The following is a 27880-nucleotide window of genomic DNA, read 5'->3' as shown; positions in this document are numbered from 1 at the left end:
TCAATTTATTCCTAGTTAATGGTAATGTAAGCTTGCTGTGAGCGTATTTGTTGTATATTGACCTATTGTAAAAGTATTTTGTAATTATCATTTCGTTTGTAAAAACCAAAAATAAAAAATCAAATCAAATATGAATTTATAGTGAAATGCGATTTCTAAATTTTTTGCATATATTCGATCAGTAATTATGATCCAGTTTACAAGTTCCTAACACAAAAGCAATATCATTGATCTTTCGACATCCATTTAACAAGTGCTCTGCTTCAAGCCCTGACCTTATTCTAGGAGGAGAAAACATATAATCTCCTCGTTTGAGGGGAAATACATAATTATAGGAATTTTAAAGTTTCTTTTCACTTTCTACAGCCACCCAACTCCCCCCTTTTTTCCCCTCTTAAAAACGCATGATATATTTAGATTCTAACGAGATCTGCCAACTAGAGAACTAATATACAAAAGAAAAACTATGCACTATGTATCCCGAGGGCCATCAAAAGACTGAGTCTTTCGAAGATTCCAGTGGAGGCCGTCATGAATGCTGTTCAGGAAGTCACTAGTAGAATCAACTTGACAGGCAGTTGGGACAGGCCAAGGTGCCATGCTGCACACAAGTGCATCACCAGCTGCCAACCGTTTCCTATCCTTGCCATCAAACGACGCCCATGCATGGCTCCTGCTGTTGAAAGGTACTTGTACTCGCAGCGTCACATGCTCAGGTAATATCAGAGGCCGAAATGATAGGGAATGTGGACAAATAGGTGTAAACAGAATTCCAGGAACCTGAAATTATAAAGACCAAATCATAATAACAATTTTATAGTTGCAAAACATGAAACAGCTACAGGTAATAACAGTTTTAATAGATTTATTGCTTTCTCTTATTTAGGATAAGATCAACCAGAGTACCTTTTTGTGAGATTATTTTGAATATCCTAGGAATAAGATTGTCAGATTCATTGCAAGTTCCTCCTTCAAGATGTTAATTTTCTGATCTCTTTTAGCATAAGATTCTTCTCTTAAACATATTTTGATATCACTAGTATACATAGTTATTTAGTCTAAGGTTTAGTAATTTTGAAATACTTAATTCATACGAAGAAATATATATACAGAGAGCTTCCTTTGAGGGACACCTTTGTAGGGCCCACTCCGTATTGTATTTCACTAATCCAAACCGTCTATGTTTTAGATAATCATTCAAAGATCATCTTTATTTTTATACTAGTCATCTACTTTGTACTTCACATCTGTTTTGTGTTTGTTTCAGAGTAAAATTGAACATATTAGCAAAAAAAACAAATATACTTTCCAAGACTCCATGCAAACACAGGACAGTCCAAGTGTGAATATAGCAAGTAAATTACATTACAAAGTTGGTAATGTCCGTAAGGATTAAAAAGAACAGTGGCAAATGGTTTTCGGAAGTGAACGTGGCCTTGATTTTATAGGATTCAAATTCACGATGTCCCTATATAAAAATGATTATTTTTCTATGAACTTAAGGTTTTCTATCACTGTTTTAATACATTTTCTTCTTCTTAGGCATAACATTAAAGCAGTAGTAAAAAATTAAAACAAATTTTTGAAAAATAAAAAATAAAAAATTGCTCCAGGTAGCTCTGTATCAGAGTTGCCTAAGTGGGCTCCAGCACAGGCTAGATTATTAGAACCAGATGTTAGTCAACTTATCTATCAATTCACCAAGCAAGAGGCACTATAGAGTACAGAAATACCAAATATCTCATGTGGCTGTGAACAGGAGGCACTAATGGATTATAGTATAAAAACAAACCTGGGGATGAACCATTGATCCTCCGGCCGCTAATGAATAGGCAGTACTGCCAGATGTTGTTGATAATATTAAACCATCTCCTTGGACACATGTGACAAAAGAATTGTCACAATAGCATTCCAAATTCGTAAGGTATGATGATATCCCACGGTCAATTGTAACCTCATTTAATACAAGTATCGGTCCTTCAGTTTCATACTCATTTTTGGCTGCTTCTCTAATAACATGGCACTGCAAGCGGTGTCGCAACGTGATACTAATGGGACCTTTTAAAACTGAATCAAGATATTCTCGGTAACGTTCACTGTCTGAAGCATGTTAAAGATCACGTCTGAATGAGACACAGGAACAGTAACAAGTTACCAATAAGATATCCTATAAAAGACAAGTCAACATATAGACTAAATATAGAACGTTTCTGGTGTTTTTTTTTTTTTTTTGTTGTTGTTGAAAGGAGCCCTTTTAAAACAAATGATAAGAGGATACGAAAAGGGGTCATAAATCCCAGAGACCCTAAAGAAAACGGCACAACAGGAGGAACTGGTCCTTTGAACATAGATGCTGCCTGCAAATTAAAAGTATATCATAGAATCACTTCATATTCCCTCAACCCAAATACTTTAATGTACTAAAAAAATCTGAAGTAATGCAAGTTAAAGCTTAAAAGTATATGCACACACCCAGAGGACAGTTCCATCTCCACCAAGAGTTACCACAAGGTCAACTTTTGTGTGCAGGAGCATTATTTCGGTCTCTGTCAAGCAAAAAATGAAATGCTAAAAAGTAAATAGCAAAATCATGAGCATAATTATCAAGTAAATCATTATATAAATCATAGCTATTTATTAAATAACAAGTCGCAACAACTTGAGATTATTGACTATGCAAACAATTTTACACGTAAGCCCATGGTCAGAAATTAAATGGAAGAAAATATGCATGCATAAATCATTTCACTTGATTTGTGGCCGGATCTTGTACAAAATCAATAGTTGATCGCAAAACAAACAGACATTGGTGCAGTTACAGATACATAACTCTGACCAACATGACAAAATCAATTAGAGACACAAAAACGAGAGGGATTGTTTAGAGTCCAATAGGATGACTTCCAAGCACCCTAGTTGGCTATTCTGTAAAACTTTAATGACTTTTTCTCCCACACCAGTTTCATTCTTGGTAATAGTGAAAGGACTAGACTTTGGGAAGAGGTGATGGAGTAATGTTCCTTTCATGCTCTGCTTTCCTAGACTTTATTGTTTCCCTAATGCGAAGGTTCTTTCATCCACAATCTTGTAGTTTCTTCCTTGACATGCGTTGTATTGTTATCTTTAGCATTGTTCTGTTAGCTTAAGGATAGACTACTGGTCTTTTCCTTACTTTGTACTCTCTCTTTACTATTAAGACGGCATTTGTTTCTCATTTAGCCGAAAAAAATAACAATGAAAAAACTACATATATAAGAATCTGCAAGTAGCAAAAAAAAGTATGTCAAAGATTTTACAAGGATCTTTTGTAAAAAGCATCATGGAAAGTAAGTCTCGGAATTTGTTTCATGTGTTCTAAAACAGAAGTCACTTCCAATAGATAATAGAAAAGAAGCAATCTTTTGTGGTTCTTACCATCTTTCCATGTATGGACGAAGTTGTAGTAAGATGACTCTGTTAGAAGTTCAGCTCTCACGTGCGGTTCCACATAAATATCTAACTTCTTCTGCTCTCTCAACCATCTGGAAATAGAAAACAAATACTGAGGAAAGGAATAACATTTGCGAACATCCACTATAAAGTTACAGAGGCATGCAAAAATGCAAAGGTTAGGCAGGTCCTTAACTGAATTTTGGTATGAGGGACTTAACAAGAATGACAGTCACTTTTAGAAAGTACATACGTATTGTGTCAGGCTCTTTCTTTCATGTGTGACAGGGCTATTTTAAATAACTATATGAGAGACAATTGCAAATAAATTCATATTTGTATACTTTTCTTCAGTGGAAATCGTTCTCATACAAAATCTACTTTTACCCAGCCTACCTTAATGTCACACATAACTGTTCCCCAACCCCCTTGCTCAGCAGCATCAGTTTTCCTTTTGATAAGAAAAAAGCTTGTACTGAAAGGAAAGATGAAGTACAAGGAAAAGCAACGTCTTTTTCTTTTTACTACAGAAAGCAAAATCATTTTGAAAGACACGACCTAGCCATTAAAAAGCACAGAGCAAACCAATTTTAGTAATTGCAATAATGAAACAATGTGGTACATAAGATATATCTATGAGGCATTTCTTGAACCATATGATGTCTTGAGGTACCAGAGCTTGATAGGAAAAGCAACTCATGCAGAAACATAAAATCTGCTTCGAGAAGTGACAAACTAAGGATTTCTTAAAATCCATACCTGACCATCTCTGCACACAGAATTCGAACAGAAGTTGAATTTGGTTTGGTCAATATAATCACAGTTTGTGGCTGAGATTCCCACTTCAAAGAAATCTGAAACAAAAATGAGTTTCTAAATAGACAAGATGGGACCCACCAGTAAACTGAACCCAACAGTTAGGCAAACAGAAATATGCAAACCTTTGTCAAAAACATGAATAATAGCATCTACCCCAATGATTTCATCTACCCCAATGATACAAAAGTAGTGGGAAAACAAAAGTAACATGCATAGACAGGACAGGTATACTTGTTTACTGCTGCGCTCTGCAGTTGTAATGTTTCCTCTTTCAAAAGAGACAATGTCATGCTTGTGCTGGTCACTTTGGTCACCTTTGCACCACCATGAAAGTTTAAATGATGCCTGTCTCAGGAAACATGGATGTCATGATATAATCTGGGAATTCATTGCACTAATAATGTTCCAACATGTTAACATGAACAATCCATTACGACAGATAAAGAGAATTGCATGCATGGTAATAGCAGTAGAAGGGTGATATAGATATAAATATTTATCCAAAACTTTATGGTAACCAAGAATATCTTGCCAAGACAATCTTTTACATCAGGTTAAAAAACCGTGTAAGGCTTAAGTTTTGACCATACGCCAAAATTGTTATTTAGGCTAATAATCAAAGGCTAAATTCTGTTCATAACAAAATGGTAATAACAATAAACAATAAATGAGAAGGTCATGGGGTCACTACATTGTGTTCGTAACGAAATGGTAATAAACAATACAAGAAGTGATGGGTTACTATCTGTTGGACTGTATAGAGCTGTATAGTTAACCAATTAGTCTGGGAAAGCTATTGTTTAGCTGTAATTTGCTATAATTACTAGGATTACTTTACTTTTCTTGCAAACTTCCTTTTATTGTGATTCTGTAGCTTAAATACGCCATGGGGAGAAGAATGATGATCAGAAAATTATTTTTTCTAACCTAGACTTTCTGCACTATCCAAATGTGGTGACACTTTAAACAGAAATTAGAATATATACAATGAATCACAGTACACAGAACAAGCCAAAGATTAGCTGGACAGAAGGGGAAGGACAAGAAAAGGGTACCTTTCTGGCAAATTTATTGGGGACCACCTTGGAAGCAGAATCATGGTCACCATCCCGAAGAACTTCATGGGAGCATATCCCATTACTCCCACAACACTGTTCAGATTGCTCATTTGATCGGCTGGCCAAGTTCTCTGTCCTCTCATCATCACCGTTATTCTCTCTATGTGATTGCTCTATAACATAAGCCAGAAAATCCCTTTATTAAGGTATGAATAAAATTATAAAAAGACAAAAAAACTGAGAGCGATGTTACTAAAGTGAAACAAAGCACACACTGCATTACGGGAATGACCACACAACTCAAAGTATCAAGCACAAAAGGACAAAACTCAAGTTGTAACCGCAATAGCTTTGCATTGAAAACCAAATGAGAGAGAGAGAGAGAGAGAGAGAGAGAGAGAGAGAGAGAGAGAGAAAGAGAGAGACAACTCATACAATAATCAGGGGAAACCTCCACATCAAGCACCAACTTGGACATCTAAACTTTAATCATGAAGGAGGAGAAAATACAATCAATTACCAATAACTAAATACTTTTTACCAAAAGAATGATGTTCCTAAGCACGACGAAATCACAAATGCATTCCCAATATATAAGCCAAATCATTACGAACTCGACGCCCCTTCCCAAAACAATTTTGATTCATCCTATTATGGCAGTGAGATTATTAAAAGGGAAAACATCTGAAATGAAAAGGAATGTAGTACAGTTGAAGGCTGTCAAAAAAAATAATGTCTTATAGATTCAATCACATTATCTTGTAGTAAGGAAAAACTAATTGGCACGTATATTGTTGGAAAAGTTTACACTAATAAAAATTCATTATTTTTTTTTCCAACCCCTAATAGCTTAACGGAAATTACTCTGGGACAGTTATTATAAATTCCTTTGCTGCATAGCTGGCCTTCACCTGGTCATTGTAGCACCTTCAACTTAAATTTACAAATCCTTAGTTTGCAGTCAGTAATTTTCTTAAATAACCTTAAACAACATTCTCCTGTTTTGGCATTTCAAGGAAAGCCATAATATTTTTCTTTTATTTTTTGTATTCACCCCAAAAGGAGTATAACGGGGAATTTCTTCTGTCAGAAATGTGCAGATTTCTTTTGTGTTAGTATCGGAGTGACTTTATTTTGCATAAGACAAAGCAAGTACCTTCAGAAATTTTCCTGTCCCGTTCCTTGCAATTTTCCAAGCAGAAAAGGCATGGAAGCTTAAATCTTATCATTCCCATTGCATTACATAGAGAACTCTGAGTCCACCAACTTTTGAGCTTTTCATAAAAGTTGTAGCCTGATAGTGGAATACCCACAATCTGATGATAATGAGTCCAAATTTGATTAGAAAGTCGAGAAACACCAAGCAATTGATCTAAGTTTTCACCATATCCAGAGGTAACAAGTCAACTCAAAACTATGGCCAATAAAATCGTCAACAACAAGAAGCATCCCGACCTTCCCTTTTTCTTTTTATAAGAAGAGTTTTTCTATAAAGATTAATAAATAGAAATGCAAAAACAAGAAATGGAGAACCCGTCCAGAAATTAAGAGAAAATATATATATACATATATATATATAGTTTTGTTAAAATTGCATAATGCAAACGTATAATATAAAGGACCCACTCTAAGACAAGATCTATTCTTAGACCTTACAAAAGCTTCCTATAGAACAAACATGCGAAAAGATGTTCAACGACGAAATGGATTAATATGACCCAATTGGACCAGGTGTATACAGTGGCAGAGCCAACACCCCTGGCCAAAGGTGGCCTCTTACACGTTTGAAGTACTTTATAAGCACATATATTTAAGATATTTTTCTGGCGAAACAAGAAAAGTTTTGATATTCTTAGTTTTTCTCTCTTATATTTGTTTATAGCATATATCTAATGTATTTCTAACCATTCCCTTCTAGTACAATTTTCTGGTCCATCAGTCATCCTCACATAGAACCGACCATTAATTCAACATTCCATTCACATAAATTGTGTTTAGAGAAAGTAATTAAATAGAATATATATATATGTATATATATGAATTAAATAGAACTAAATTACAAATGAAATAAAAGCTTTATTTTGTTCAAAACATAATGACATTTAAGGATTTGGTTTGCTTGATGGATGACAAGAAAAAACCAATACTGATGCTCGAAGAAAACCACATGAAGCACTCAACCCCATAGATGCAACTTGGTTTAGGAAAATGAGATCCATTAACCATCCAGTTATCTATAGCCCCGTCTCACTCTTCAAAATTTGCAACCACATCTCATTTGCATATTTTGAGAGCATAAAACCCCCTTTAATATTTAAAGATAAGTTATTCCATGAGACCACAAGATGGGGATGGAAAAAGACAATTTAGTCTCGGAGAGTTTCTCCTTTTTTCTTTTGTTTCAACACTGACTTTAGTCTTGAACTTTCTAAGAAAAATCCAGGTCGATGGAAAAGAAGAAACGCAAGTCCACCTCTGGAATTTTTTCCATTAAAGGGATCATATTTCACTAAGAAATATTTCAGTTACCTTTTTCACTGAGGAGAGCCACTCTAATTTCTGGTACTTTTCTTGTTGTTACATTGGAAAGGATCAAGCCTTGACCTATCCTAACCCTAACCACATTCTCCTTCCCTTCCCCACCACATGAACTAACCCCAAGGGATTAAAATAGTAGCATGGAATCTCCAGTACTTTTCTTTGAAGTCTAATTTGAGTCCATGAAATTTGTTTAGAAACATGAAAAGGAGAACCAAAGAAAATTCCGATACCTTTTGGTCTGGACTTTCTAAAAGATATAAGAGTAAGGCCCTATTACATGTCAATTTAGGTCACTAGTTAACACCATATTATTAGACAATGATAAAGGAACAAATTCATCATAATATGGTGTGGACTTTCTAAAAGATAGAGAGGTTTTTACATAAAAAAATTCATCATAATAACATGTTAGATTTCATTCAATCAACATAAAGGTTAGAGTGATAATGGAATAACTTAGGAACAAATGATTTCTAAAATGACTCCTTAACATAGGACAATGCAAGGTAAAATATAAATGGCAGCAATTTTTCCCACATTAACTGCTAGAGAAAAGAAGATGAAGATTTAAGCCTGCTGCAATTCCAAAGTATATAGAAATGCAGGATGACATGCAGAAAGCAAACAAAGAGTTAATAGAGAGAGGATGCAAGGCTCCAAGCCTTCAATGTTCAACCATATTCTTCCATTCTAGTCTTGCAAGAGTGAGCCTCATTTGGAGGCTTTTGAAAGAACTCCAAAAAGACTTTTAAATACTCCATGAAAGATCAAAATACTCCAGAAAAACCTTTTGAAAAGAAAAGACCAAAAGAATCTTACAAAACGTAAACGAATTGATTCAATCTAAGACTCAAACACAAAAAATCTTCATCACTCTTTCCATTAACATATAGATTGATCTGATGAACCTTTTTTTTTTGGTAAGTGAATAATATATAACCAAAACAGAGGCAAAAGCCTAATACAAACAACCACGAGGTGCCTCATGGGAACAAAGAAACAACCAACTGAGCAAAAAAGTCAGAAAGGAAAGAACAACAACCCAACCAAGGGGCAACACCTAACTATCACCAGTAAGAGGTATGTTCCAGTTGTGAGCAACTGTCAAGTTAGCTTGCACAGGTTTAGAGGAGAGGGAACACAACTTGCACTGGATAGTCAAAATAATATTTTTGAGGACCATAGAAGGGGTAGATTGTGTATCCTTGAAAATCCTGTTATTATGCTCCATCCATATACCATACACCGTGACTGCCAAGGAGACCTTTTTCTTACTAACTCTCAGGCTACCATTAAATTTCTCTTTGGACCAAAAAGGATTTACTCTTAAAGTTTGCCCACTAGGCTTAGTCTTGCATATCCAAAGTGCATCACCCCTTTTGGTATCTTTCATCAATGAGAAGAGAAATTAAAGGATATTTTCCATACAAAAGAAAAGGCATGCTTTTACACTGTTTCTTAAGTATATAGGATACCTACAGGACTAAACACACGAGCACGCATCTATCCTATTATTATAGAGAGACCACTTTGTCAACCACTTTTGCCAAAGTGCCACATTATACCCCTACTTACATTAGGAAAAAGAAAGAAATGAAAGAAAAAAAAAACCTAATAACATAAGGGTAAAACAGTAATTAGCAATCATTTTAAACAAAAAAGAACACAAATCTCTCCAGATTTTAAGGGGAAAAGAAAACTTCTCCCTCTACTCTCTCTCTCTTTAACTCCTCACACACACAGTATGTGTGGCCCTTCTAGTATAAATTTAAGGAACAATGCCAAGGAAGCAATTCCAAATTTCACTAGATGGGCTTCGGATTGTGACCTTTTATACTAATGGTTGATTAAGTGACGTACAATGAAGACCAACAACATAGTGCTAAGAAGGATTTATTTTGCATAAATAAATTGGTTCAACATATGAAGAAATGTCAAAAGGAAAAATGAAGCTGCAAAGGGAACAATGGAAGGAGTATACAGATAACATGGCTCGACACTTTTTTAGATGAATTTAAGTGCTTCTAATTGCCCTAGAAATAACATCAGAAAATATCTGAAAAACTGTGTTATACATCACCAAAAATTACATTATCAAACACATAAAGAACAAATTGGAAAAAAAGAAGATATATATATATATATATATATATGAAAGAACAAACCCAGCATGTGACAATTAATGTATGTTGTTGAATCATTCAAAAAACCTTTATGTTCCAAATGGAGATTGCGGGCCTTCTCCAGTTCATATTTACGCTTCCATTCAGCTGCCTCAGCTTGCGCAGAAGCCTTTCCTTCAGCAGCCCGTCTCAGGGCCTTTGCAACAGCTAGAGAAAGTTAAATGTAATATAAGCAATGCATCTAATGATAAATAGTTTCACTGACTTTAGAAAGCACTCGAGAATAGAACATGACCATACTTCTCATAGCATCTGAGAACTCTATGAGGTGGTCATCTGTGCTCTGTACAGGAGATTGTTGCAGAAGTTCCTGCACTGCTTTCTCTGAACTTAAGAGAGAAAGTGAATTGAGAAAACCATTCTCTGGCTGTGAGCATGATACACTTGCATCACCCTGTCCACAGAAGCACATCAGATAACAAGCTCAGCTTGGTATAAGACGAGATATCTTGTCAACAATATATAGTTAGCATGGTTATTAGTTCCATGATGCAGAGGTAAGTAGAGTTCAATAAAATCATAGAAGAACAAGAGCACATCAGTTGATAAATAGAAGAAAGCCAAAAAATTATTTCCGACAAATTGAGTTCAGTGGAAATATGTCCTAGTTTCCAGGCCATGAAGAAATAACTAATACATCAGCATAAAGTCATGAAAAAATGCAGAAGAATCATGTTACCACTACTTCAGAACAAGAAGCAGCTATGACTATAAGTAATCCCATTTGGGAAAGGGTATAATTAAATTTTAATATCTATTTACATTATAATTTTTCAAGAGTTGCATAATTGGAAAACTAAATTATTAGGCTTTCTAATTCGCAGGTATCATCTTTAAGTTGTGTCCTCATCAGCACATTGGTTACTTGATACACTCAAATCTAGTTTCCTCAGATTTCGGATAGGTTATTGATCCAAATCTTGCCAATTGAGAAAAATTAAGAAAAAGAAAACACTTATCAATCAGTTTACTTCAAAGTCCGGATTGATCCAAAGTCCAGATAACAATGGCCAATATATTCAGTTAAAAAATGTCTTCATTTTAAGGGGGATCACCAATAATCAAGCAAAATTGGGCACAATAACAGATTATCCCACAAAATTCAGAATTACATATGAGCTTAAAATTTTCTCTCTTATCAAAAAGCCAAAGTTCTTCCACATTAGTTCTACCTAGAAATGCTACATGAACCCAAAATAGCACTACAATTCAAAGCTCAAAATTTCCACAACATTTCCCAGAGCTAATTACCAAAACAAAAGGGAAGAAGAAACATAATTGAAGTCCACAAAATTCAAGAAAAACCTTCCAAGTGAATAATGATTAATTAGAGTGTAATTGAGAGAGAAAGAGAGAGGGAGAGAGGTGATTACAGCAGAATTGACTTTGCTGGGAGCCATAGCTGAGCTGAGAGGGATAATTGAGTTGAGAAAAAAGAAGAGATCCCTCTTTTCTTCTTCTTCTTCTTCTTCTCCTTATACAAGAACGCAGAATGTTGGCGTGAGAGAATTCTATTCCATCTTTGGGTTTTCAACAGAGATTCAGAGGTTCCTTCCCTTTTTAGTGCAAAAAAACAAAAAACAAAAACCCACAAAGAAAAACAAAGAGAATCAGAGATTGACCACCTCTCTCCTCTCCTCTTCTCTCCTCTCAGCCCCACAAGCACAACCCCCAACCCAGACAAAGAACCCACCTACTGTCTGGAGAGAAAGAGTGGGAATCAGGCGTAGACCCCACATACAACGCGTGGCGAGTCAAAGCTTGGTGTAGGAAATAAAGTAATAAACTTTACATCTCCTTCCCTCCTTCCACAACACAAGGGCCTTTACCACATAACTTAGTCAACCAATCACCCAGCAAGCAGGACACATCACGCAGGTGTGGACGTGGTGGTAAGTAAGGACGGCCCGGATGGTCCAACTTATCGATTTGACGTAAGCACAGGCGTGGCGAGGCAATTTATATTTTTCTTTATGGGGTGTAGTCTTCCATTCTGGGCGATTTTTATTTTTTATTTTTTATTTTTATTTTATTTTATTTTATTATGGAAAGAACTGAGAACAACAATATTATACTGTTACAAAATTTCTTGATGCTTTGTAATATGTTTTGAGTGAGGTTCATGCCAACTTCCTATCATTTTGTCATGCGTTACTTTGATTGTAATACAGCTCCGTCCTTTTATCTTAGGTAACACAAATCTGTTCACTAATTCTTTACAAAAATCAAAGGGATGCATCATACTACGTTCTAATACTAAATAGGGGAAGAAGCTCATCCAATGTAAGGCATTAATCATGAATCGCTGCACTCAATTTTACCCATATACACACACAACATGTGCACTCAAACTGACGGAATTGAGGGATATGACATAATTTACTAGAGATGACGAAATTGGGAAAGTTGGAATTGCAGTGACCAAAATTGTTTTTGAGGCTAACCCGAGTGACCAAATATGTTTTTTATACTCAAATAAAATAGTAAATTACAAGCCTATGTCGAAAACTATAGCAAACTGACGTCCTTCTAGGATTAATGGATGAAGGACGTGCCAACATTGGGCCACAGTTGGGTGAACATGCAAGTTATGTCTGTGAGTGGGTAGAATCTAGTCTTCTTCAAATGATCACGGTTAAGGAAGGAACACCTCTCGAGCTTGGGTGTTTTTACCTTAGACTACAAGGATTTGGCATTCTTAATCAACCAAAGCTGTCATGTTCAGTAATACTACACCGATGAGTGAACTCGAAAACTCGCTCGCAAGGACTTAGGTCAAGTGGGTCGTCGTGGTACTACTTAATTCAAAATCATGAAAACGAAGTGAGTATAACCATCTCGAAAATAGCAATATCCTTGAAAATAGCTGGTAAAATGTACTAAAATAAAATGGGATGGTGCTCAAGATCTTTGTGAAGAACAAAGAGCTTGGTGATATAAGAGACGAATGTTACAAAAATCTCAGCAAAGGGCTTAATGGCTTGAATATGAGAGAATAACTCGAAAGAGTGTATTGATGCTTTTTTGCAGCAATTTGGCTTGTTTGATTGACTTTTTATGTATGGCCCATGCCATTGGCACCATTATTTACAGGGTATACTTCCCACTCATGATAGGAAAGCCTAACTTCATTTCTAATTAAACTCAATCTCAGAAGCCTAATATGATTCATGTTTCCATATTTGCTTCGATCTTTCCTTATATTGACTTGTACGCCAAGTCTCCTTAATTACTTAGGATTGAACCTTCTTTAAACTTCTTGATTAACTAGGAAACTCCTTGGCCTCAATTGGATATGGATAAACAAGCATAAAAACACCCGGTGCGTGATCGACATCCGGCAGGTGCCGAGCACAAATGACCTAAATGCCCTTCCAGTTAAAAACTTAAGCTTAGTGCAAGTTCGACTTCTATCGAAAAATTCGGCAGAGTCTCCCCTGTAATTTGTTCATTCCCCAAAATTTCCATATGTTAAACAAGCATAAAAACATACAACCCAACAACCAGTATGCAAAAATTTACAGATAGCAGTAAGGTTTGGATCCAAAGGCAATATCATAGGGTCTATACAGATCAATTTACAAGGAAGGGAACCCTTTGTGAACTAAGAAATCATACATCAAACTGAGGAAGTGCGGAAGTGGAAACTGCCCTGTGGTGGCTCACTGATGCACAACTACTGCCTGGGGCCGCAAAACATTGAAAATGTGAGTGGACCAAAAACAAAATTTAGAAAATACATAGGAATATACTAACCCCACTGTAAAAACAGTTATGCAAAACTAAATCATTCTCTTCATTATATTCATACTGAAATCAATGCATTCATATATTTATAAATATATGTCAATCATACTCATGGTCAACATTAATTTTTTAAAAGCATTGAAATCAATTTAAAACTACCACCTAGGTGTACCCCTTTATTTTCGTCAATTCCTTATATGCCGTCAATTCCTCATACCACCATTGGTGACACGCTCTCGCAGGTCTCGGTGACACAAGGTCAACCTGAGCTGCAACTCGCAGAATTCAAGGGACATTAGTCAGCGTGATCCGCAATCCTCGCTCCGCACGAGTCCGAGTACCATAGAACTCGTGGGGCAACTATCAAGCATGCTGACTAAACCGAAGGCAACCAATAAAATCCAAAGGCAACGTATTTACCGAAGGCAACCAATTTATCTGAAGGCAACATATTTATATTTGGGTACCTAAGGTGGCTTAAGAAAATATAAAATTTCTGTAAGATCTGATGAATAACTGAATTTCTGTTAAATATAGAACTCTGTTGCCATTTATCTGGTATTTAGCTAGCATTTCATTTTCCTATATCCTTACAGGATATCTCACTCGACAGCATGTAAATTAAAATATTTAAAAGCGTGTATGAAATTATGAAAGCACTAATCTTTGAATAAAACTTATTCAAGATCAAATAATGGAATTGATTTGCATAAATCATTTATAAAACAAAAAGTCCACTCACTACTGGTCTGTGCTCACTGGACCTTTTGAAGGTCCCTCCTGTGGGTCAACTGGTGCCCAGGTGCCTGATTCAAATACCATAATATTATATTAATATAATTACTTAATATAATGTTAAATTAAAAACTCTGAACCTCGGCTCCTAGAAGTATGTGCACCAAATTAAAGTTGTTCCTATGCCCACTGTTTGGGCCAAAATTGACACACCCCAAATAAAATTAGGCCCGAATAAAGCCGCAAAAATCAAAGAAAGATGGAAGCCCAAAACTGTAAGAGACCAAGGCTCATCAGAGCAAACAAGGCTAATCTGGGCCTCACAGCCCAATATAATAGGAAGAGGGAGCCCAGAAATAGGAACAATCCCACGTGACATCTCTGGGATAAAGAAAAGTCAGCAATGACAACTGTCATAGAAGAAGTGATTGAAGGGTTCATGACATCAAGTTGATTCTGAAAAAACTGAAGATCAAATCCCTCTTACATATATATATATATATATTCAGAGATTTTTCTTCTGTCTTTTCAGAGAAGGTAATTCTCCCAAGAAGATAAGCAAGTTACAATCTCAGAGAGGGATAAGCAGGAAAGCAGGGAGCTGTCTAGAAAAGGAATCAAACTAACCATCACGGGTAAAATATCACAAGGGGCAGTTGAAATTGGGAAAGAGATTAGGTTCCTTTTCAAGAAAAACAAGGAAGTGATTGCCTATTTGAGAGCCTATCTGCCAAAACTGAAGAAATCCTATTTTCTTTCCTTCCATTAAAGAAGAGAAAAAGGGGGGAGATATCTTTGCCGCCCAATAAATAAACACAATCACCCTACTCCAGAAAAGAAACAGTTTACTATAAATACAAGAAGGAGTGAACAGGGTAAAAAACACACAAACAACACAACAACAAAATCATCACCCAATCAAACAAAGATCCTACACAAAGAAAACCGTCAACAGACAAGTTCAAAATCAACCAACAAGCCCACTTGAATTTCAAGTGAAACCAGCTCCAGATCAGGATCCACAAAATCCAGATTTAAGAAACAAGTCATTCAAAACGAGATTTCTTTCGTTACAAATTTGGTTCAGCAAACCAAGACAGGCAGGGTTTGAGTCTCCTCCAAGTATGGAAAACCTCAACAAAATTCACAGTGCAGTCTCTAGCCCACTCAAGCCCTCAAAACCGCTCACTCCCGCCGTGCAGATTGAAAAAATTGCGATTCGCCCACTCAAAAGCCTCACAAAAGCATGAGGTACATCAAAGCTCTGCCAGAATCAGCCTTTGGTATCGATTTACAAGTTGAAGCCTAGCAGCCAAGGTTGTCAACGGTCCATCCAAGCGTCTCGATCGGCCGGGTATTTCAGTCAGTCGGCACTGAACCTTCTATCTCGACAGAAATAAAGCCCCCTGTCCCTTTCATCTTCCTCTAGTATAAGCATTCACTGTTATATATATATATATTTTCTTTTTGTAAAAGGCAGTTCCGCCTGAAGAACAATTTAAATCCCATCTAACCATTCTGGCCAAGGCAACCTCTTTATACTGAGATAAATTGTTAAAGTCCTCACCAGTCTGAGGCAGGAAAAGAACTTACTTGGGAGATATTTCTCACCCAAATTCACAATTGTTTGTTTGCAGAAATCAGTAACTTGGGACGCAAGTTATCCATTCCAAACCAAGTCTGCTAGAAATTTTGCTAGCAGTGGCACGCTCGCACACCAAAGAAAGCTGACTTGTTGACCAGTTTATGGTTCTCAAGGCAGTGGGGAACTTTGCCCTTCCATCATAGGAGTAAACCAAGAACGGGCAAACAAGCCCACAAAAGCTTTCCTTCCAATTGGAATGGTTTAGAAGTGCCTCGGGACTCAGAAAGCGCTAAAGTCCCAAACCTGAGACCCTACTGGTCCACGACCTCCAAATTCCGAATCAGGAGCTCTTAGAGGTCCCACTATACCTAGGATGCGGGTCCTGTGAGTTTGGTCTTGATCAGATAGGATTGATCAGGATTGCACGATTGGGTGATTCCTATAACCCTAGCATAGGGTTGGTGACTTCGGAGTATCCGGGACTCCAATTCACGATTCGTCGAATCCTGAACGATCCTGGAATTATCTAGATCAACTTATCTGAAAATGACTACGATCAACGGCTTAAATGTATTGATCTTGGAAATCACACAACATACGAGATCCGTTCGGGGTTCAAACGTTGTCCGAATTGAAAACCGTGAGTACCAAGGTGGTCGTGAGGATCAAGAGATCATTTCAGAACACAATGCTAGGCCACCGTGTTGCCCATGCGTCGCCAGCTCATAGGTGGCTGGATCAATTTCTGGCGGGCGGAAATACACCAAACCGTCGGCCCAAACTCCTACCCTAGGTGTAACACCCTACTTGGAACCACTTTTGTTCTTGGAACTACCCAAAAAACTAGCCAGAAGTGGCCGGAATTGCGCTCCCAAAATCAGCCGAACCCTAACTTGAAAATTGAACCACCTAGGCTAGAAATTGATCAAATCCTACCCAACCAGCAGCTAGAGCATGGAAAATAGCTAGAAATTCATACCTAACTCGTCCAATTTGGTGGCCGGATGACCGAGATCGAAAGTGGGAAGTTCTGTCAAAACCAAGGCGATCTCGGTCATTTTTCGCGATAAGGCGTGGACTAGTCGGGAAAGGAAAGAGAAGTGACGGTGGTTCAATCCGGTCCGGTCTCGTCGGCCGGAGTGAAAGGTGGCGGTGGTTATGGAGGAAAGAAAGTGACGGTTGGAGGAAGGGACGTCAGGGGAGAGAGAAGAGAGACTGAGGGAGAAGAGAGAGAAAATGGGGTTTTAAAATTCTGACTTTGAAAATTACCATTTTATCCCTCTACTTATTTTGACTGTATTTTCTTCGTTAAAACTCCGATTTGAGCCCACTACGTGTCTACGGACTCGTTTCATTGCACTTTATACAACAATACAAGCGAAATTTCCAAATTCCTTTTCGGTCAAAAAGTCAACTTTTCTGTAATAAATTAATCCAAGGGCAAAATTGTCATTTCCTCTTAATAATTTAATAATTAAATATTAATTAAGGTTTGAGTTATTACAATCTATCCCAATTGGGGCGCTAACAACTTGATTAGAAGGCCTAACAAGGGTTTTCAACCAATTGGGCTACTATTATTGTGAGACCCTGAGATATTTAGGGTGCTTAGGAAAAAAAAAAAAGTTATGATTTTTCTATGGATTCTATTGAATTTTTGGGAGATAAGTTTAAGCTTGAATTTGAATATTGAAGTAGGCTTGAAATTAAATGAAAGAGAGGATGTGTAACTTTGTGGTAGGTTGAGAGGCTTTGTGTAGTCACAACCAAGGTATGAATTGCATGACAAATGAGCTCCTTCATATGCTAATGCATAATTTGCAATATTGCAGGGATGTCATCAGTAAAAGAGTGAATCATTATCACATGCGAACTTCAAGCAATATTGTTAAAGTGTAACTCATTGATAGATTATATCACTCGATTTAATAGGGCAATTCCTCATCTTAGATACGAGGAATTAATTGCATGCATACCATGATGATGTACATGAGAAACCTTATGTGAAATTAGGATGCCAATGGATAAGCAAATGGTCGATTTGTAAACATAATATTGAGTAAGGGCATAATAGCCAATCCATGACCAAAGATCTAGGTCAAAAAGCCTTTGAGTGTGTTTGGATCTTTGATGACACCTTGGTTCCTTGGCTTGTGCTATAGCCCCATTGTTGTCACAATATAAAATAAAGGGCAACTCAATACTTGGAACCACTCCAAGTTCAGTAATGAACTTCTTCATCCAAATAGCTTCTGATGTAGCTATATACTCTACTTTAGTTGTGAAGTCGCAGTAGTCCTCTAATTGGAACATTTCCAACTGATTTCCCTTCGTTCAATGTGAACATATACTCAGAAGTGGATTTCTAGTCATCATCATCAAATTCAAAATATGAGTTTGTGTATCATTTCACTAGCAACTCTAAGCTCTCTTCATAGACTAGGAACATGTCCTTGGTCCTTTTGAGCTACTTTACATACCCTTCACAACAATCTAGTGTTCTGAACCTGGATTTGATTGATATCTGCTTGTGATGCTCACAACATAGCTGATATTAGGCCTTGTGCACAGCATGGCATACATTAGACTCCCAATTGGAGATGCATATGAGATGTTGCTCATCTGCTTCACTTCCTCTGGGGTTTTAGGACTCATACTTTTACATAGGTGGATACCATGTCTAACTGGTAAATAACCCTTCTTGGATTGTTCCATACGGAACCTTACAAGCACCTTATCCACATATAGGGATTGAGATAATCCAATTAGCCTTCTCGATCTATCCTTATAAATCTTGATACCTAATATGTAAGATGCATCACTCGTATCCTTCATTAAGAAGGTCTTTGATAACCATAGTTTCACTATGGTCAACATGCTTATGTCGTTTCCAAACATTAATATGTCATCTATGTATAGAACGAGGAATACCACTACGCTCGTACTGGTCTTCTTGTATACACACGGTCCATCTCCGTTTTGATCAAAACAAAAGTTTTAACTGCTTCATCAAAACAAATATCCCAACTCCTTGAAGCTTGCTTCAATCCATGGATTGACCTTTGAAGCTTGCATACTTACCCTTTTTCATTTTCAGATTGAAGCCTTCAGGTTGATCCATGTAGATCTCTTTGTAAAGATGGCTATTCAGAAAAGCCGCCTTCACATCCATCAGCCATATTTTGTGAAGGTAGCCATTGAGAGTCTTAATAAACACCTTTAAGTCATGTCTTCTTCAACATAATGGTATAGTAATTTCAAAGACAAACAACATAGTCACAAGACATCTATGTTGTCTCAGGTCTAAGGATACCATTGCAATATATGAGTTCTATTTTAACATGTGAGTAAAAACTTTCATTCTAGAACTCATGTATTTGATCACGTTCAGTGTACTTGTTCTCCTGCAAGCACCTAAATACGTATCTTGTTGCCACCACACTCAATGACTTGAGACCTCATCATTCTCTATATATAGAGAAGATACTGTGTGTACTAGTCTTAGCGGAATATCATTGCTCAATTGATACTCCTATGACTAGGAACATATTTAGGATTACGGATCATGACAAGTCTCGATGTATGCAATCTCAATACATAGTTCTCATGTCCATATATATTCTCCTAGGACTATAGTTATTTTGTATTTCATAAGATAATATATAATCATGAATTAAAACAACTGGTCTTGCCTATAAATAACTTAATAAGTCATTACAAAAGATGTCATTAACATTAACTATTGCATAAATAGTTGGCTTTAAGGGCATATATCTAACATAATTGTTTTGACGAATGTCATCCACATCGGGTAAATTCTGTCTCCTAGATAATACCCGCCCAAATAGATGATATTATTGATTTGATATGTGATCTGAGGGAAGGTCCTCTCAATACATCTTTGAACACCAGAGATTGACCAAACACATTAAGGTCGTTTTGAGATCCCGTGACTTCGGAAAGGCATGCTAAACCCAGGTATCAAATGATGCAACAACCTCAAGAATTATACTTTTTTGGTTCTATTCCCATAATCTCTTTGCCAGACAGTTGAACAATTCTTCCACTACCAGTGCATGCAACCGATGCTTTCAATCATGCCTGGGAAACCTCGAGCCTCAGCTTTTTGCAGAAGCCTTTGGAGGTCTCTAGGCTTAAGTTTGCAGAGGTAATCTCTCATGTAAAGAGTTTTTATTGCCTCACAGATTCTAACTAAGCACTCTAGGATAGTGGATTTCCCCATCCTAGTAATCTCATCCACTTGGTCTGTAGATGCGTCATACGCAAGCATCCGTAAGGAAGTTGTAAGTTTTTGTTCCGGAAGAAGACCCAAAACCCCAGCAGCATTGCACTTCTAAACGAAGTATGAGTTGTAATTGCAAACATCATGCATGATTTTACTGAACAAATGGGGCTACATTCTATATCACCCTTAAAAATCAACACTAGAGTACAACGAATTTAGGATAAAGTAATCTTCTAAGAGATTCTCATCTCGAGAGTGCCTACATATGTCCACGTTAATTGAGCATACCCTTCACTAAAACAACTAGATTATTATGTGCTTCCCACTCCATTTCTTCTTTAGCATGTTTGTGCATTCTTTCTTCATTTTCTTGCTCGGCTCTCTCCAACAACCTCCTCGTGTAAGACATCGAAACTAGAATGTGTTTTATAAAATTTGATAAATGAAAGGATAGAGAGGATATAGATGATTGGTGTGAGTTGAAGGTGTGGTTTTATAATAAGATTTAGATGATAAAGATGACACATGACACAATAATAGCAACCGAAAATCTTATCCGAAATCTGAGGTGTGAATTTTATAATAAATATAGACACGTGGCAACTGAAAATCTTATTCGAATATTTTATCCGAAATTTGATATGTGAATTTTATAATAAATATGGACACGTGGCAACCGAAAATCTTATCATAATATTTTATTCGAAATCTGAGATGTGCATTTTATAATAAATATGGACATGTGGCTATATTTTCTCGTAGTAGACTGTTTGGTTGTGCTTGTAATAGACTATTTGTTTTGATAAGTAGTAGTTATTTTATTTGATCTTCCAACTTTTTTTCTGAATTATATATATGCAAATTATATTTTCAATATTGACTGCAAGAATGGAGAGTGGACAGTCTAGTTAATCAAAAGGAAGTAGAAGGGTGTGGAAAGCACATGAGGAAGAAGCATTGTTGACCATACTTGAGGATGTAGTCAACTGTGGTTTACGATGTGATAATGGTTTCTTTAAATCTGGAACAATGATCCAAATTGAAAATTCATTAGTTGAGAAATTTCCCAATACTGATTTAAGGGTAGTCCCACATATTGAGTCCAAGATAAGATTTTGGAAAAAATTGCATGGGATAATATTTGACATGATTAACAAAAGTGGTTTTGCTTGGAATGATTTTTTGAAATGCATTGAGGTTGATAGTGATGAAGCATGGAACACTTATGTACAGATTAGTACATCTGTTAAGTAATATGTAATTCTTATATTTGTTATACTTACAATTTTATTTATAATTTTTCCATTTTGATGCAGCATAACAAGGATGCTGATGGTTGGAGGGGGAAACAATGCCTAATATATGATAGGTTGAAGAATATATTTGGGAATGACCAAGCAACTAGTCGAGGGTTTGCAACTCCCATTGAAATGATGAATGAGCCTGTGCATAACAATGATGTCGATGATGATAATGAGGAAGTTGAGGTTGAACCAGATCAGTCTACCTCTTTGCCAAGATCAAATCAACAGAATTCAGCTGGCTCAACAATCGAAACCGCAAACGAAATGCAAATACTGATATTCAAAAGGAAATGGCTAAAGCATTTGGTGAGATGATTTTTGCGTCTGTTGACCAATTGAAAACTATAATTAATAGTTTGATGAAAGGATCAAACCAAGACCTGGCATTGCTGCTGAATTGGCAAAGATGCACTTGGCTATTATTGACCAAATTAAGGCACTAGGACTAATTTTGGAGAAAGCAAGTGATGAGAGAACATTCCTGACATTAGGGGTGGCATCGGTATTGGAAAACCGGAACACCGAATGAGATCGGATGGAAAAAACTAGAAAGAAATCGGTTGACTAAAAAAGTCAACAAATTAACACAGAACTGGACTAGACCGGTTCCAACCGGTTTTGATTACAGTTTTACACCTCACCAAACCAGACCAAACTAGACCAGACCGGTTGTGTATAATTTTTTTTTTTTTTTTTACAAAATTATTTAACTCTAATGCTACGTTTTTAATCTTATAACTAATATTTCCCCAAGCCCAACTTTAAAACATCTCTCTTTTTTAGGCTCTATATCTCTCTTTCTATGAAATTGGATCAATTGTTAATTTTCAAGCCCAAAAAATTAAATTTTAGTTTGAATTTGTATAAAAAAAAGTTTCAAAATATAAAAATAAAAATTCGGTTAATTTTTTTTTCTTTTCACTAAAACTAAACCGGTTAAATAATACCGGTTTTGATTCCGAATTGAGGTGAAAATCGGATCCCATCCACCCTTACTTGATATTGGATGGTGCTACGAGAAAAAAATTTGTTCTTCTTTTACTTGGGCGAAGGAGCTGTGATTAACTCTTTGATGTAGTTTAGTTTATGAACAACTTTTCCTTTTGCTCTTATCACCTTAGTATATGATCACTTTGAATTATACATTATTTAGTAATGTTTTTCTTAATGTATGCAAGTATGTTGGAATTTTTATGAGATAGTACAATTATGATAATGGGTTATATGAAAAAAAAATTCTTGGCAAAAACAATTGAAAAACAAATCTTGTCATATGAATCTTAACAAATTTTTTTGTGTGTCATTTGATTTTCAATTTCCACTTAAATTATCAAATTTTTTTTTAAAAAAAATAGTCTGATCTGATGTTATTCGGAACATCACTAAACACAGATATAACTTAAGTCAGACTATTTATCCGGAACAACACAAAACGCCTTATAATATTATGAATAAACTGTCAGTACTCTTCGGAACAGATTAATATTACCTAACACAAATTAGTCAGTCCAACTTACCAAACAAGCCTCACTACAGAATTTCGCCAGCAAGATTCGTCAACAGTTTTTAGCCCAAACGTAATTCATCTAGCAGTGCCCCTCTAGCCCAGGCGTCTCTTCTTTAGGGCTAAAATTCATAGCCCAACTCAATCCTATATGTGCCTTTGAGGCATTCCAAAAACTGCTCTTCAAATCCCAGATTAAACTCTCTCTAGTCAAGTTCAACTCCCCGTAAAGAGAAACTCAAGAAACCTGCGTTATCGACAGAACCCACTTCAACCCACTCTTTCTTCACCATTTCAAATTTTCCACCTCCAAATCACATTTGAACCCTTTTGAAACTCTGGTTTAATCAAATCCAGTCTCTCTCTCTTCCCCAAGCCATGGACAACCTCCAAGGCTACAGAGACGAAGACGACGAAGAAGACGAAGAATCGAAACCCACCACCACCGCCACCCCCACAATCACAACAACCGAACAACCCATTGAACCAAGAGAAGCCATTGACCCAAGCGAACCCACCACCGACGAGCCCGACGCCGACCCCATTAACCCACAATCCAACGACCTGCAAAACGGCAACAAAACCGAAACTGAAGCCTCCGAAGACCTCTCCGAGTCCCTGAAATCCCAAGAAAACGACAACGACAATGAAAACGACAACGACGACGAAGACCCACCTCCCAAGAAGCAGAAGCAGCTCTCTTCCCTCACGATCCAGCTCTCTTCAGACCAAGATCAAACCCCATTGCCCCAACCCAGCTCCAACGGAGTCGCCCTCCCGGCCCCAACCGCCCCGAATTCCAAGAAATCGAAGAAGAAGAACAACAATGTATGGGTCACCAAGTCGACCCGAAAGGGGAAAAAGAAGAGCAAGGCCAATAACAACAACAACCACAATGCCCCTGCAGACGACACCGTTTTGATCACTCCGGTGACGCGGTTCCCGGATAAAACCGACGACACCCCGGACATGACAATCTGCCTTTCCAAGGTCTACAAGGCAGAAAAAGTCGAGGTGAGTGAGGACAGAATGAGTGCTGGCAGTACAAAAGGGTATAGAATGGTTAGGGCCACTAGGGGAGTTGTTGAAGGTGCTTGGTATTTTGAAATAAAGGTGGTGAATTTGGGGGAGAGTGGGCACACTAGGCTGGGTTGGTCCACTGAGAAAGGGGACTTGCAGGCGCCAGTTGGGTATGATGGGAATAGTTTTGGGTATAGGGACATTGATGGGAGTAAGGTGCATAAGGCTTTGAGGGAGAAGTATGGTGAGGAAGGGTATAAGGAAGGTGATGTTATTGGGTTTTATATAAATTTGCCGGATGGGGGGTCGTATGCCCCGAAACCGCCTCACTTAGTTTGGTATAAGGGGCAGCGGTATGCTTGCGCCCCTGACACGAAGGAGGACCCTCCTAAAGTTGTGCCTGGTGAGTGGTTGTTTGGTTTGTGTAATGTTTATGCTTTTCAAGTGTTTAGTTTCATTGCTTTCGTGGTTGCAATTGTGTTTGGTGTGAAATTTATTGTAGTTTCATTGTGTTTCTTGAATCTACATTCTTGTTTCATTGTATGAATATGGATATGAATATGCTTGCACAATTCAACCACTATGGCGCTATTTCTCTGTGAATGTGGATATGAAATGCTGGCAGGCATTGTGAATGTGTTAAACTGAACAGCTGTTTGTTTGATAGGAAACAGAATGAAAGTCTTTTTTTCTGAGAGGTACAATCAAAGTGGACCAGTCGTCAATAGAAGATAGACCTCACTCAACATAGGATAAAACATTCTTTAACTTAAAGAGAGACCTATTAACATCTCTTCAAACAAAAACATAATCAAAACAACTGAAGAGCTATTCAAGCGAGGCTTGTAAAGGCCGAAAGGACAATGCTTTCACTTGAAGTCTTTATTACATCTCTATTTCAGAATGACCTTTCTAGCCATATACCTGCAATTCTGAATTCTATTAACATCTCATGGGTATCTAAATTCAGGGGAACACATTAGCCAAGAGAATGCACAGAAATTCTGAGTTTGTTTTACTTTGTGAGATAGACTATAAAAGTTTATAGCAAAGATTGAGAAATGTGATTGTAAAGAAATTCATGAGAGAGAATTTATAGATTCATGTGCTTGTGAAGAAGAAAGAGAGAGAAGCCTCTACATATTGGGAGAAGTGATCTTAGTGCATTTTGGCATCCGGCCAGTCTTCTGAAGGTGATGAAATTATTTCCCATATATCAGTATTTAGCTAAGAAGCATGGAAACGCCAATTTAGTGGCGTATCCCGTATCGGATACTCGTTTGGATACGATACGCTTCGGATACGGTCCGATACGCATTGGATACGTATCGCAGTCAACGGATACGTTAGTTGACTAATGGATTCGAGTATCCGACATTCCAGACACGAGTATCTGACTTTTTAGATACGAACCTCCGGGCGAAGTTTGCCGTTGAGGGGCTGTTGAGGAGCCCCTGGGCGCTGCGTGTGAAGAGGGAGGGAGGGAGGGAGGGAAAGAGAGAGAAGAAGAAGAAGATGTCAGACTGGAGGGGGAGAGAGAGGGAGAGAGACAGAGAGACAGAGAGGGAGAGAAGAAGAAGATGTCAGACTGATCTCAAGTGACGACGTCGTTTGCTAAAATATATTTATAATTTATAAATATAATTTATTTAAAATATATTTTAGGTTATATATATTTATTAATATATGTTAATATATATTTTTAATAACCTTATCCATGACGTATCGTATCCTAGTTTTTGGAAATTTACCGTATCCCCGTGTCATGTCGTACCGTATCGCCGTATCCGTATCCGTGTCCGTGCTTCTTAGGTATTTAGCCAAATTAGTTATGCCCCCCCCCCCCCCTTTTCCTTCCTCATTCAAGAAGTCATAGCGTGAGTTAAAAAGTAGGTAAGGGGAAAATTTGTTAATGAGGAATTTGGATCTTGAATTTCAACAATTGACTCTGCAGATGCGGGGTTGAACTGCAATGCATGAGTCTACCCCCTTTAGAGTTGGGAGTTTTGACTAAGCGGTATTATAGGCTTTGAGAGTCTCCACTACATTAGGATTATTTTAAGTTTATAAGATACTACAAACCATGCAGGCATTGACTCTTGGGATGTGCAATCCAGTTACAATATAATTAGAATAGTGAAGGACATATTCTACTTGAATGACACAGGATATTAATCTTTGTGTAAGACAGGACATTGAGTTTTTGCATCCAGGCTGCCATAGTCTGAGTCCAGGTGAAAAAACATGATTGGACTTCAGTTCTACCATTTAATGACAATTGAAAAGCTTCAGCTATTATGAAGTTGAAGATATCTGTATTCTGTATTTTCTTTTCCAAGATTAAAAATAGGGAATTTGAGTGGGGTTTTCCTACCCCCATTTCAAAACCACCGCTTATTATCTATCCTGTGTTTATCAACTAAATGCCGGCCTCTATTGTGTGCAAAAAATTCAATTGTTTTGTATCTGAGAGCACCGTTGATTAATGGCTTTGATGGTTGAAAAATGCTTCCTTTTCACCAACTTGTTAATTAATTTTTTTTCTCGAGATTATAAGTACAGAATTTTGATAGGGTGTTTCCAACCAATTCCATTACAAGTCCTACTTATTTTGGTTTATCAACTCATTGGTAGCCTTATATTGTGTGCAATAGTATAATTGCTTTTGGATATATCATACCACATGTACATTTCATTTGGGAGCATCTTTGACTTACTGGGTTTGTCGTAATTCAAAATGCTGCCTCTTCCGCGCTGCCTCTTGCATCATCTTGCCATTTAATTGTTGCCTTTTCAGGGTTCTATGAGCATTTGTTGAACTTCTGTTCAACTAAAAGAATGCTTATATTCTCATTCTATAAAGTTAGATTGCTAAGGTATAATAACCTATGTTTTGTTGGAAGGGTAACATTGGAGTGATTATTGATTTGTTGTGCAGGAAGTGAGATATCCTTCTTCAAAAACGGAATATTCCAAGGAGTTGCTTTTAAGGATCTATATGGTGGCCGTTACTATCCTGCTGCTTCAATGTATACCCTTCCCCATCAACCAAATTGCGTGGTCAAGTTCAACTTTGGTCCTGAATTTGAATTCTTTCCAGAAGAGTTTGGTGGACGTTCAGTGCCCCAGCCCATGGTTGAAGTTCCTTATCATGCATTTGAAAACCGAGTTGAAAATGGAGTCTCCGATGAGAAGAAACAATAGCCAGCAAGCAGCCCAATTCATCCATATTATTAAGTGTTCTGGAGTTGCCTAAAGCCAACAAAAAACAAGAAAAGGAAACCTTCATGGATTTGGGAGAATGATATGAGTTTAACTTCCCTCTGTAATTTTGATTGTGCTAAAAGTATAATTAAAAATGAATTGACAAACACTGTATTCTTGGCCTTTATCTGACAAGTTCTGATGGAAAATATAATGATATTGCATGGCCTGATATTGTCCTGATTATTCTGAGTGATAAATATCTCTGGTTCTTTGTGCTTGTGCATTTGTCTCATGTAAGTTCATTATAATTACTGTTATTAAGCTTTAGATTCTAGATGCTATTGCGTTGGTTGAATGGATACACTTATTTCCAGATTCTCAAGGGCTTAGCTACCTGTTTCAGAATTATGCCTTGTCTATGGTTTTTTGTTATTATTTTATTTCTTTGCTTTCTGTTTAGGAATTTTACTTTCTTCCAACTTTAACTTTACTGTTGTAGTAC

The 27880-nt window shown here is 37.0% G+C and overlaps 2 protein-coding genes across 4 annotated transcripts; one reads left to right on the top strand and one right to left on the bottom strand.

Annotated features, from left to right (window-relative positions):
* Positions 1 to 135: 135 nt before the first annotated feature.
* On the bottom strand, positions 136 to 11840 carry LOC148916407 (NAD(H) kinase 1-like). Of its 3 annotated transcripts, none has more exons than XM_089054162.1 (12): positions 11404 to 11828; positions 10271 to 10424; positions 10058 to 10177; positions 6463 to 6600; positions 5304 to 5479; positions 4480 to 4593; positions 4189 to 4283; positions 3415 to 3521; positions 2473 to 2546; positions 2279 to 2357; positions 1793 to 2100; positions 136 to 780 (listed from the first exon to the last, which is right to left on the bottom strand). In XM_089054162.1, exons 1-12 carry the CDS (start codon positions 11428 to 11430, stop codon positions 472 to 474), a joined length of 1701 nt encoding a protein of 566 aa, XP_088910288.1. In that variant the 5' UTR covers positions 11431 to 11828; the 3' UTR covers positions 136 to 471. The 3 variants fall into 3 exon arrangements, with proteins under 3 accessions (XP_088910288.1, XP_088910290.1, XP_088910289.1); XM_089054164.1 differs by having other exon boundaries at positions 6463 to 6622; positions 11404 to 11786; XM_089054163.1 differs by lacking the exon at positions 6463 to 6600 and having other exon boundaries at positions 11404 to 11840.
* Positions 11841 to 23259: 11419 nt separating this feature from the next.
* Positions 23260 to 27655, top strand: TRO (histone H3K4 methyltransferase TRAUCO). The gene is made up of 2 exons (XM_008229112.3): positions 23260 to 24574; positions 27110 to 27655. Exons 1-2 carry the CDS (start codon positions 23530 to 23532, stop codon positions 27373 to 27375), a joined length of 1311 nt encoding a protein of 436 aa, XP_008227334.2. The 5' UTR covers positions 23260 to 23529; the 3' UTR covers positions 27376 to 27655.
* The last annotated feature ends 225 nt before the right edge of the window (positions 27656 to 27880 follow it).

This window comes from Prunus mume, linkage group LG6, assembly GCF_029339155.1.
Source record: "Prunus mume cultivar Tortuosa linkage group LG6, ASM2933915v1, whole genome shotgun sequence".
In the NCBI taxonomy this organism is placed as follows: Eukaryota; Viridiplantae; Streptophyta; class Magnoliopsida; order Rosales; family Rosaceae; genus Prunus; species Prunus mume.
The sequence above is the reverse complement of the archived record's forward strand: the minus strand, read 5'-3'. Positions and strand labels throughout refer to the sequence as shown.